General features: G+C 34.2%; 1 protein-coding gene across 1 annotated transcript in view; it reads right to left on the minus strand.

Moving 5' to 3' along the window:
- The window catches only part of LOC107667950 (calcineurin B homologous protein 1-like), a 16,136-nt gene extending 2,998 nt beyond the window's left edge, over positions 1-13,138 (minus strand). The window contains exons 1-5 of the mRNA XM_016459681.1: positions 12,824-13,138; positions 9,578-9,650; positions 5,529-5,611; positions 3,194-3,255; positions 894-1,016 (exon numbers count right to left, since the gene is read on the minus strand). Of these exons, the coding sequence (XP_016315167.1) occupies positions 894-1,016; positions 3,194-3,255; positions 5,529-5,611; positions 9,578-9,650; positions 12,824-12,890 (408 nt within the window). The 5' untranslated portion in view covers positions 12,891-13,138. The remainder of the gene's footprint in view (positions 1-893; positions 1,017-3,193; positions 3,256-5,528; positions 5,612-9,577; positions 9,651-12,823) is intronic.
- Between the last annotated feature and the right edge of the window lie 527 nt (positions 13,139-13,665).

Raw genomic sequence — 13,665 nt, forward strand, 5'->3', positions numbered from 1 at the left:
ATTAGGCATAGCCTGCCCTATAGCATGGTGTATTTTTATTTGTTTTGTTAATAAAAGTTCTATGTTTTATATATAAGCTAAAGTGAGTTTGACGTTGTATTTTGTTGTTGCATTCAAGAAATTGATGCTGAACTGCCGCTAATTCGAAAGTGAAAGTAAAATATGCACAGCGCTTTTAACCTATTTAAAAGCGAAGGAAAGCAAGGAAAAGAGGGAAAATTCAAACGAACTAAAATCAATCCACTCAGCGTGCTTTGTTTATCAGCTCGCGCACACCAGCTATACAGGCGTTAATACTGAATGTTTAACATTATATTCATTGCATACATATACTTCGTAGTAGACATCCTTAACTCTTTTCTGCTGTCTGTTGTTCTGTTGTCTGTGTTTCTTTGTTTGAATATGGCGCTTATCACATGCTGTGTGGTATCGGCATTTGGTATCGGGGCATTTTAACGAGTACGAGTACAGGAGACCAATATCGGGCCCGATACCGATACCAGTATCAGTGCATCCCGAGTTCAAACAACTTGTAAAAGCATCCTATGACCCCTTTAAAACACCTTTATGATGGATTTGTTTCTTATAAACACGCAACTTCTCACTTCACAAGCTGTTAACTGATGGACTGGAGTGGTGCGGATTACTTGTGGATGATTGTGATGCTTTTAATCAGCGGTGTGCACCCTTATTCTGACGGCACCCATTCACTGCAGAGGATCCTTTGGTGAGCAAGTGATGTGATGCTACATTTCTCCAAATCTGTTCCCATGAAGAAACAAACTCATGTTTATCTTGGATGGTCTGAAGGCAAGTAAACTTTCAGCCCATTTTCATTTTTGGATGGACTATTCCCTGAAGTGGAACTCAAATACTGTTTTTCCAGGCATTACCTTGATGAACTCGCTGAAGGAGATACACATGTCTCCATTAGTGTCAGCTTCCTGGATGGTTCTGTCTGCAATGCTTCCAAGTTGCTCGTCAGAAATATTCACGCCTACCATCATTCTCAGCACCTGCAAAACAAGCAAGTTTGAGTCTGTTTTATTTTTTATTTTTTTACATTATTATCTGGTGCCATCCAGTGGCTCAACAGAAGACTGCAATTCCCTATGCATGCACTTTTTCAAATTACTTGTTTCATTTGAAATCAAATTTGTTTTGATCTCCTGAGGTTCAAAAAGATCATCTACTGGAACAAAGTTGCAAAAAAGGTTCATACTGGATTTTATAATGTTATAAATCTGAATAATTAAAATACGATCATGACATTTCCATGCCTATTCAGTGTTGGCCCAACCAGTGATAGTAAAATAATACAAATAGATTAGATACTATTATTTATATTACATCAGTCGCATTGCATATCCGTTAGAATTCCAATTAGGGATGCACAATATTGGATTTTTGCCGATATCCGATAATTTTCAACTCATTTTGGCCGATAGCCGATATATAATTATTTTTAATTTTGGTTAGTTTTTAACAGGAACTTATTTGTTAGAATTAAATAAACAATAATAAAGTTATTTTATAATGACTGTACATTGAAGATTTGAAAATAACTATAAATAAACTATATATTAATCACTATCAAAGATAGAAAGATGCAGTGGTAACCTTAACATTTTATTTTATGATAACATTTGTAAATGGTCTAAAGCAAAAGAGTTGTAAAAATTCTGAAAATCTTTTAGAGCTCATAATTTGTTTAAAAAATATAACATATTAGAATAAATCAGTAGGTATATATAAAATTATTTCATTTAAGTGTCATGTTTGTGATTTATTTTTTTTTGTTCAAGTAAGCTTTAGATTCTGACCTTTAAATCAAAACACACTCATGATTTTAGGGCATCAATTACTGTCTAATATCTAAATATTATTTGTGTATTTTGCTTTCATTTTATTAGAAGTAGGCCAACAGTGCCCCCTACGGAAATTAAAACTCCTTACTGAGCGGGCATTAGGACCCGGGGGAGGCTGCCGCTGCACGTTCTATTACTGTTTACTCTATCATACACCAAACGCCGTCATTCTGTATGTGCTTTCTCAGTTTAAATGCAGCGATCCAAAACAGTGAATCTAATCATCATTCAGGCAAAATTTTGGTTCAAGAATGAGCCACAATGTTGACGTGATCTAATCGCTTGCACACCGTGAGCACATGTGAGTTAATGTATTCCTCTCATCGGCAAGACATATCGGTATAATTTTTCATAATTTTTCATATCGGGCCGATGCCAATATTTAAATTTAAAGCCATTATCGGTCATTCCGATATTGATCCGATAATATCATGCATCCCTAATTCCAATGTTAAAAATGAGTGGCTGAAGTTTATTTTTTTAACAATATCTCTATCTGGTTTGATTTGTGAATCTATGAAAATGTATAGAAGCTTTACAAAGAGGCTTTTTTTAAAAAGATGGGACAGTTAAAAACTATTTTGAGAAAGACAAAGTGGAGCAAAGTGTTGTTTATTATTTTATATGTTGAGAAAAAAATTATGTGTCATTCTAATGGTCTTACAGTGGAATAAAGTCACGAAAAAAACTATGCGACAAAAAGAAATCCAACTATAAACAATAAAAAAAATACATAATTAACTTGACAGGGTAAAAATAAAGAGATTTGTTAAGTTAAATAAATATCCCCAACAGAAATCAGTAGAAGGATAAGCATTCCCACAGGCTTGTGGAAAGATTACACACTGTTAGGATAATTCAGAAGCATTTTGTAGCTACATTAACATTAGTGTTCATTGATTACATAATGGTAAACATTTCATAGGTTTGTTTTCTTTGAAAATCTAGTACTATGTACAAGCATAGAGAAATCCAGGTTAAAATATAATAGTAGAATTTTTTTAAAAATAATTTCCATGTTTGAAAGTGAAGTAAAAATAACATATCCCTGAAATACCAAGCATTAATTCTATTTTACATGTTTGATAGGAAAGTAAAAATAACATATCCCGAAAGTCCCATGAATCTGATCTTCTGAAATCCAGCTGCAATGGGGTTTCCTAGTCTAACAGAGTGACTTCTGTGAATATGAATAGCTGGCTTCAGATGGCAAGGTCAGTTGAGTCAGTGCTTCATTGTTCAGACGGTACAGAATGTTCTTTTGTCTCTCGTGTCAGAGCTGGGTGCAGAGCTTTTCTGTTGTACATTAAGCACGATTCTCTTACCTGTAGCAGCTCGTCTCTGGAGATCTTGTCGTCTCTGTCAAGGTCATATAACCGGAAAGCGACTGCAAAGAAATAAGAGAAAACCACAATATTATTAAAAGTCGCAACACTTTATGCTAGATGAACTCATTGCAAGGCCTGGTAGCAGAGAACAGGTTTCTGAAGCAGAGATTAAAAGCAGCTAAAGCATGTTTTAGAACATCATTAAAAACAGCAAGTACGTTTAAGACCAGGATCAGTTCAAGCCCTTTGTTTCCCTTTGGAAAATGACATTTCACCTGCTTTTAAATGCTTTGAAGTTACTATGATGGATTGTCCCATTCTTAATATCTGGTTGGTCAATATTTATTAAATTTGTATTTTCTAAATGGATATTTTATTTGACCATTAAATGCCCAAAAAGGCACTAAATGAGTTTTACAATCATTCCTTGTCTTGAGACTTTTTAAACTTAACAGGAAAAATGGCATTTGAGATGGTAAGTTCAATTCTGATTCTGCACTCTGATTCAGTAATTTGTGTTTATCACTCAAAGCATTTAAATATGTTCACAGAGGTCCCTCACCAAGGCTGCATTCATTTGATTTAAAATGCAGTAAAAAATAATATTGTAATATTTTTACAGTTTAAAATAACTGTTTCCTATTACAATATGTTTTAAAAGGTAATTTATTTCTGTGATGCAAGGCTGAATTTTCAGCATCATTACGCTAGTCTTCAGTGTCACATGATCCTTCAGAAATAATTCTAATATGCTGATTTGCTGCTCAAGAAACATTTCTTATCATTATTAATATTGACAACAGTTGTGCTGCACAATATTTTTGTGGAAACAAACAAAAACCTGACATTAATATGAGAAGTGTTTGAGTACACACACACACACACACACACAGACTTTAAAACTGATGTTATGTTTACTAAGATCCACACTAGTTGTTGACTGCTGTGGTTTTAATCTCTACAGGGCCAGACATTGCCCCACACAAGCTCCCTGATGCCTAAACATACTCTGTCCTACTTTAGACTCATGCTTTACAATGTTTTTCACAGTGGTTTCTTCATACTTTAAGGAATTTGAGCCCATGGTAACATTCAAACACGTGAACCCAAATAAACCACGAAGAAACCAAGAACTTATGTGACGCCACCCACATGCTGTGTGTTTTGACAGAGTAATGATAGAGTTTGCAGAAGTTACTGAACATTATATCATACAGTAACATTATTAGAGCCAAAAATTCACACTGATATGGAAACTACATCCTCTGAGAAATGCAGATGAATCTTATGAAAGCGGTCAAGATTTTTCTCCCAAAAGCAAAACAACAACAAAATCTAAAATTATTTTGCATAGAAAAATGAAAGCTATTTTTACATTTTAAAAACATAATGCACTGTGACATTTTCATCACTTCTAACCATATTTTCCCCCATTTTCATGTAATGTCTTGAAAAAAATTACACTACTGTTCAAAAGTTTGAGGTCAGTAAGTTTTGTTTATGAAATGAATACTTTTATTCAGCTAGGAAGCATTAAATTGATCAAAATTGACAGGAAAGACATTTTTTAATGTGACCAAAAAAAAAAAAATCTATTTCAAATAAATGCTGTTCTGTTGAACTTTCTATTCATCAAAGAATCCTGAAAAAAAAAGAATCATGTTTTCAACAAAAAACAAAAAAAAAAAAGCAGCACAACTGTGTTCAACATTGATAAGATTTTTTTCTTGAGCAGCAAATCAGCATATTAGAATGATTTCTGGAGGATCATGTGACACTGAAGCTTTGCATCACAAAAATAAAATAAATTTTAGAATAGATTTAAATAGAAAGAAGTTATTCTAAGTTGTAATAATATTTCACAATATTACTGTATTTATATTAAATAAATGCAGTCTTGGTAAACATAAAAGACTGTAGTGTGTAAATTATTTATAATATTAAATATAATATTTCTATTTATAATTAAAACTTATTTGTCATGAAAACAATGTCACAATGCAAAAAAAAAAGAAGAAAGAAGTTAAAATAAGATTCATTTTATTAATCCAAAATTTAACTGATTAATTATTTTATTATTTGTTTTTTGGCTTTTGGTGTGAAATACAGACACCTATTTCTCATTTTAATATTACCAAATTTTGTCTTTCTTTTCCATTTACTTATATTTCATAGTTTTCTTCAATTTATGCACCTTGTTGTACACTTGTTGTTCTTTGTACAAGCAGAAAAAAAGTATTAAATCCAATCCGTGTCCGTGTGTATACAATATACTATAGTGGTGTAATAAAAGATCACTCTGACGTTTCAAATGTCTTATGAGATGTTCCTCACCCCTCTGGGAAGAAGGCATTAATTATCCGATCACCAAGAGGATTTATGGCCAACTCAGGAATCCTCTGGAAGTCTTCTCGGCTGAGGTGGAGAAAAAGAGAGAGAGGGAGGGGTTATTATGCGTTTCGGATGAGTTTCAGGTTTTGCACACAGATGCCCCTATGGAATTTAGGTGGTGTTACACGTTACTCTATTCAGAACATGCTTTCCTGTAATGAAGTAAGGCAAGGCAAGGCAAGTTTATTTATATAGCACATTTTGTACACAATGGTAATTCAAAGTGCTTTACATAAAAGAAAGTAAAATAATCATAAAAAAAAATAATAATCACAAAAATATAAACAAATATTTATAAAGGAATTTAAAAACTTTGAAGATGATTTAAAAATGGATTTAAAATGAATTTAAGACAGTTAAATATAAAATGATTATACATACATAAAATACAGAGCAATCAGTTCGGACATCGCACAGTGCTCATTCAATAAATGCACAGCTAAACAGATGAGTTTTGAGTCTAGATTTGAATGTGACTAATGTTTTAACACATCTGATCTCTTCTGGAAGCTGATTCCAACTGTGGGCAGCATAATAGCTAAAAGCGGACTCCCCTTGTTTTGTGTGAACCCTTGGTATTTCTAACTGACTTAAGGCTAGGTAAATCTGGGTATCATCAGCATAGTTGTGATAGGCAATTTGGTTCTTTCTCATTATTTGACTTAGTGGGAGCATATACAGGCTAAACAAGAGCGGTGCAAGAATTGAGCCTTGTGGGACTCCGCATGTCTTGGATGTCCACTTAGACTTATGCTCTCCTATACTCACATAATAACCTCTCCCTTCTAAGTATGACCTGAATCATTTGAGTACCATCCCAGATGGTAACGTGACAGACCATCCTGTTTTTAATAATACAATGATTATTCTTATAAAAATGTCTTTCTTTAATAAAGAGCCGTTTTCCCTAGTGAAAAGTAAATCTGCTGAAACACCTGACATGGTTTGTTTGTTTTTAGGCTTGCTGCTTTAAGCCAGTAAGTTTTTATTTCAGCTTGCACACGTCTCTCTGTGCTCTTGGGTTGTCATTGGATCATGTAATGTGTAATAAAGCAGGAAAGCCCATCCCTAATTCTGTGAAAATGGGACTTGTTAAAAGGATACTTTGACGTCTACCCTTTTATAAGGCTGATATGAGCAATAATGAATATGATTACTGTGCAGACAGCTCAATTAGAACTCTAATCCCATTACAATAAATGAAAAGGCAGTTTAGTAACGGATTATTTCTGGGAGTAACCTTCTTAGGCACAAGGAAAGTCATGGAGTGTCCTCCACATTCAGAGGACACACACCTCACCCTGATTTCTGAGACTATTTACTGTTCTCGATCTCAGTCTGACAGATGTTTAGGGTGACAACACGTACAGCAGGTCATCAACACTGTTAAATTTTTTATACTAACCATATCACTGAGGATGTTTGTTGAACTGACCATCATCTCAGCTGGTTTCAAACCACAGAGGATGTTGCCATTTAAAACAAACAATTATAACAAGAACACAAACTGTGACTTCAGCATATTTGGCAAACAGATTGAGTTTAGTTTCATAAGACATGCCACAAAAATGCTTTACAAAAGTGTCAGTTTCCAAGTACAAAGTTGAAGTTGGGTAATCATACACTACCATACAAAAATTTGCGGGGTTTGTTTTTGAAAGAAGTCTCTTATGCTCAACAAGGCTGCATTTGTTTGATCAAAAATACAGTAAAAACAGGAATAATCTGAAATATTATTACAATTTAAATAAACTGTTTGCTATTTGAATTTGTTGTAAAATGTAATTTATTCCTGTGATGCAAAGCTGAATTTTCAGCATTATTACTCCAGTCTTCAGCGTCACATGATCCTTCAGAAATCATTCTAATATGCTGATTTGCTGTTCAAGAAACATTTCTGATTATCATCAATGTTGAAAACAACTGTGCTGCTTCATATTTTTGTGGAAACTGTGATGCATTTTTTCAGGATTCTTTGCTGAATAAAACAACAAAACAAAAGAACAGCATTTATTTGAAATAGAAATCTTTTGTAACATTACTGGCACTTTTAATAAATTTAATGATCCTTGCTGAATAATAGTATTAATAAAAAAAAAAAAAAAAAAAAAAAAAAAAAAAAACAAGTACCGACCCCAAAATTTTGAATGGTGGTAAAGTTTTGAAAAATTCTCTAGCTTCACTAATTTACAGCTCATGCATACTACTTGTGGTTTGCATTTTGTTTTAATCCAAGGCTCGACAATCACTAGCCCGACGTCCCGGGGCTATTTTAAATAGTGATATAAAATTCCTTCCTTGATTCGTGTTGTTCACTCTCTTGTAGGGGTGAAATGGATCGTAGTTGATCATTTGCACATGTTTCTAAGTCTTGCCGATTTAAACATTCAAGCGCTTATTCAAAGAATATATTCAATTTGGTACAATTTGGTTTTGTGTTCGTACAAACACAGAATTGATTCATCTTTCACGTGTAAATGGACAAATACACACAAAATTATCATCTCGACAATCATCTCCTGCTGGTCCATAAGCGCCACCTGCTGTCAGTGACATTCGCATCTCATTCGGCCCATCTGCTGTTTTTGTTTAATGCAGATGTTTTATTTCATATAGTTTCACAAAGCTAAAGTCAGACCATTCTTATTTTGCTTCAAATTTCGAAATTATACAATCTAAACGACAAGTATTTAACATCTTTGTTTGGTTTGTACTTAAAAATGAGTGGTTGGCTCTGATTTTAAATGGAAAGAGCACAGGCAAAGCCTTTGTTTATATGAAGAGATCTCTTTTATTTGTATTATTTATTTGATTTTGGGATTTGTTTTAAAATTTCAAGTTAGTTTTATTATTTGACAAAGAAATGTGCAGCATTTTGTCTATAAATAATAAAAAGGACACCTTTTCATTTATAATTTGTCTTAAATCTCATTTTGTTAAAATAAATTTTGAGAAAAGTGTATCGTGAAAACAGTATCATGAATCGTATCGCATTGTGAATTGAGTGAATCGTTACATCCCTATAGTTTTTGCTGTGGTATCGAAGTAGTGTTCTTTAAATAATGTAAAGAACCAATTTTTTTGCTCACCCGAAAAATGATCCAATCTGTCACTTAAAATCTGTAATATGATCCGAGCCTGATTTTTGTGATCTGTTGCACACCTACTCTCTTGTTATTTGAGGAAATTATACAATCACTGAAGTTTTTGATCATACTGATTTGTCCGCAGCGAAGTTCAGCCGACGTCTTTTTTATTCATGCTAGTTAAATTCATTTTGGATTACCAAAATCTGAAGAATTCCAGCCCGCAGGGCTACCAGGAATTTAGAAATTGTGCGAGCCCTATAATCCTTAATTCTTTATGATAGAAACAGCACCAAATTCATTAGGTTTTTTTTTTTGTCAAATGCACAACATTAGAACATATTGCAATACTTGTGGACAATGTGTGTGATAAATGTGCTAGAAATGCACTATTAATGCTGCATTTACCACTAAGTTTAAATCATCACTACTGTGCCACTGCTTTTGTAACAACCTTTCATCGATCATAATCATAGAGTGTACAGAGGTCACTCCGGTTATGAGGACACACACAGAAGACATTACGCAAACGACTTTAGCACAAGGAAATACTTGCTTCATAACTGTCCTTGAGTTCCCTCTTTTACAAGGAATATTTCAAATAAAAGTCATATTTTTAGCAGTGTAATAGGAAAAAGTCTTTCGTCGTAGTCAAAACTCAAACACTGATCTAGTCATTCCTTAACATATTAACTTACAGAGCCTGAGGCTGGTATGAATGTTTACCAGAGCGCTGAATTACATTGAAACTGAGACGATCAAAGGATGTTCTTTAAAAGCGAGCATGCAGACATAACCCAGCTGCTTGAGTAATATCTGCTTCCTCATGGGCCAAACAGTGTTTCAACAGCTCACCGTTAAAGTTCATTATTACTCAACTCATCTAACACAGTGCATGTCGTACCTGAGCGCTCCGTTCTCTCCTTTATCGAGACTGTGAAAGCGGCTGTAGAGGCGAGTGATCTGACTGTGGGAAACTGGAACACACAAACACAGCAAGGTCTGGTTAAGGACAGTGAGCATTCAAGTCACAGATGTGATCATCAGATTGACAGTACTGGTTGAAAGCTTATCAGAATGACCCAACACACTAGACAAGAGATAGTGAGCATCGTATATCACGGAAGAGTTATCACAATTTAGCCCAAAAAATTGTAAAGAAATTAATATAACTGGAACATCTGAAAACAGAAAAGCTGCTTTGGCACAGTATGCATTCATGGAAAGTGGTACAAATAACCCATTGTTTTCCTATTTTACCACATTAAAGCCAATTACTGACCACATCAGTGGAACATCTTCCACAACAAATCAGACTTTGATCAACAGGGCTTAGAGTAAATGAAGTGAATGAATGCAGAACCATCCCACATGATGAAGGAAATCAAGTTCAGCCAAGAGTTAAAATCCAACTACATAAAGAGAAACAGTGTGAAATCCTGGCTTCTGCCCCGTAGGATTTCACACCAGAGGACGAGAGTGAAAAAAAAAGACAATTACAAGAAGGAGAGCACTTAATGTGGCTTTAAAGGAATGTAGTAAAATCTGGGCTCACAAACACGTAAAAAAAAGGTCATGTAAACACATGCGTACAAGTCTTGGCATTTGAAATGAGGAAATATTAACAGCTATTCAAAACATCTAAAAGACCGTCTGCAGACCTTTTGAGCTTGGTTTATGTGGTCTGCAAAATAAAGACTAACATATAACCTATACAGCTCCAATAATGCATAAACCATATCCCCAGTCTATTTCTAGATGTTGTGGGGGTGGACGTTTCTCTCCCTGTGGTTCATCAGTACAGAAGGCCGAAGCACTGAGACAGCAGAGACCGGAAAATGCTGCTTTTCTTGGCCCTCATACCAATTATTCACAAAAGATTTTGTAAACCTCTAATTACAGTTGCAGGTGTAAATGGTGTCATTAAAATCTAATTATTTTCATCAGTGCAATCAGAGATGCTATAGAACAATTTTGGGTTTCCCTAAGAACGTTTCAGTGAACAGTTCTTAAAAGAACCATATTTTTTTTATTAGTGTGAAGAACATTTTAATAGTCAGAAGAAACTTTTGTGCAATGGGAAGATTCCATAGACACTAAAAGTTCTTCATGGAACAATATTATTTGATGTATAGCCTTCTTTAACCTTTTTTTGATTAAAATAAAGCATGTTTAAAATAAAGCACGTTTTCCTGTTCTGTTTTTCGCTAAATGAACACGAAATACGTTTATGCATTTTCCATTATTATAACACCAATATTACAAAACATAGCAATGAACAACCATTTAAACACATAAAAACATGTCACAAGGGACTTCTTTGTACATTTTTGAGTAATGACACAAACAAATAATCAAATCAGATATCTTTTAATATATAACCCAGCCCTACACACTTAAATATAATGGTTCTGTAATGGCCTCTATTATTACTATCTGTCTCTGTATATAAAATCAACTGTCTTACAAAGAATCGTATGCATTCTTCCTTCGGAGACACTTTTCTGAAACACATTTCCTTGTGTTCATTTAGTGAAAAACAGCATTGAAAACATGCCCTGATTAATTTTTACCTAAATATACCAACATTTTAAAAACGCCCTGATTATTTTACAGCTTACCGATTATTTTATTTGCATCTGTCAAACATTTTCAATCTATTATGCAAAATTGCGTATTAAACAGCAATGTATACAGTAAAGCTTGTTTATATGTTCTTCCCTCTGAGACACTTTTTCAGTGACAATGAACCAACTCTGACACTCAAACACAACAGATATTCATCTGTGGCCCCTCAATACACATACACACACCCCACTCATATCACAGCACACACACACACCAGATCATCGAAGCATGTTTAAAATAAAGCACGTTTTCCTGTTCTGTTTTTCACTAAATGAACACAAGAAATACGTTTATGCATTTTCCATTATTATAACACCAATATTACAAAACATAGCAATGAACAACCATTTAAACACATAAAAACATGTCACAAGGGACTTCTTTGTACATTTTTGAGTAATGACACAAACAAATAATCAAATCAGATATCTTTTAATATATAACCCAGCCCTACACACTTAAATATAATGGTTCTGTAATGGCCTCTATTATTACTATCTGTCTCTGTATATAAAATCAATTGTCTTACAAAGAATCGTATGCATTCTTCCTTCGGAGACACTTTTCTGAAACACATTTCCTTGTGTTCATTTAGTGAAAAACAGCATTGAAAACATGCCCTGATTAATTTTTACCTAAATATACCAACATTTTAAAAACGCCCTGATTATTTTACAGCTTACCGATTATTTTATTTGCATCTGTCAAACATTTTCAATCTATTATGCAAAATTGCGTATTAAACAGCAATGTATACAGTAAAGCTTGTTTATATGTTCTTCCCTCTGAGACACTTTTTCAGTGACAATGAACCAACTCTGACACTCAAACACAACAGATATTCATCTGTGGCCCCTCAATACACATACACACACCCCACTCATATCACAGCACACACACACACCAGATCATCGGCCCCGTGTAAGAGCTGAGGCCATCCAGTCAGTTTAGATCCGTGGTGCTCAAACCTGATCATGAAACCTCTGGTATCAGGCAGATGTGCTTAATCAGATATAGGTGGTTGAAGCATAAGATGTTCTGAGCTTCTTATTAACCCAAAATATTTTTAAAATTTCAATTATATCAATCTATAAGGGAGTGTATCTTAGATCCTGTAACTGCTCACCAGTTCCACCAAGATTTTAAGACTCTCCACTAGCTATTTTCCCTTATCTCAAGTAATAAGCGACCATACAAACTGCAAGCACAATAATACCTACACAAGAAGGAACAAATGCTGTTTAAAATAGTTTAGATGGAGTGTATGTCACATGAAATACTTCCCAAACAGTACTTCATGACAACTAACCCATTAAGACAGTCAGACAGGCAGCTGTGTATTACATTAACGCATGTGTCATCATACACATACTGGTAAAAAATGTATAACCTGAATGCACTATAAGTCTGCTAAATGCATAAATTATTATTATTATTAATTATCATCATCATCATCCATAACTCTCTATCCATGTCTATATAACCCAACCACACTATTAATCCACCCAAAACCGCTACTTACATCCAGTTTCTTTCTTGATTTCTTCAATGTCCTCTTCTCTGAGTAAAGATGAAGCTCTGGAGCCCATGACTGCTGTTTCTCCTGTAGATCAGCTCGAGCTAACGCATGAAATTCACTCCTTATCACTAAACACAGAGCTCTGTAAAGCTGTCGGATGAACAGTCAGCCTGTCCGGCGTTATTAACCTCCAGCTTCTTAATTACAACCGGAACAGGCGAGATCCCAAACACATCTAGTTGAATAAAGGAAGAATTTGAAAGGCTAAGCTAAAGGTAGGTCGGTGAGGTCTACGTGACGTCTGCAAATGCGCGGTGGATACGCCTATAGAATAACGCGCTATGATTGGTCGGTGCGGTTGTCTGTCAAGTGAGTGGGATTTAAAGGGCCAGGCGTGTGATTTCTGCTGAGGGTGGAACACAAAATAATCCCTAAACTGAATAAAGCAAGGTAGAGTGACAATGAAATGGAGATGCCATATCAGAAAAATGCAACATTTACAAAATGAGAACAGCACAAAAGAACTGAAGGGTCATACAGAGCCATCCAAAAGACAAAACCATTGATGTGAAGAATCAAAACGTATTCTTTGTTTCTCTGTAATTTATATTCTTTTTGTCTTAAAGAAAGACATTTTAATTCCTGATAGTAGTACCTTTAAACTATGTGGCATTAAATAAATTTGCTTTTGTTGTTAAAAAAACCGAAGTATTATTATTATTAGCGTAAAATTTATTTATATACCATTCTAGTTTTTATTAATATATTTATACTTTGTTTTCATTTTCATTTTAGTTAAACATTTAGCAATTTTGTTATGTGCTATTGTAATTTTTTTTATTGTT

The sequence above is a fragment of the Sinocyclocheilus anshuiensis genome, unplaced genomic scaffold, assembly GCF_001515605.1.
Source record: "Sinocyclocheilus anshuiensis isolate Anshui unplaced genomic scaffold, SAMN03320099.WGS_v1.1 scaffold2229, whole genome shotgun sequence".
NCBI classification, from domain to species: Eukaryota; Metazoa; Chordata; class Actinopteri; order Cypriniformes; family Cyprinidae; genus Sinocyclocheilus; species Sinocyclocheilus anshuiensis.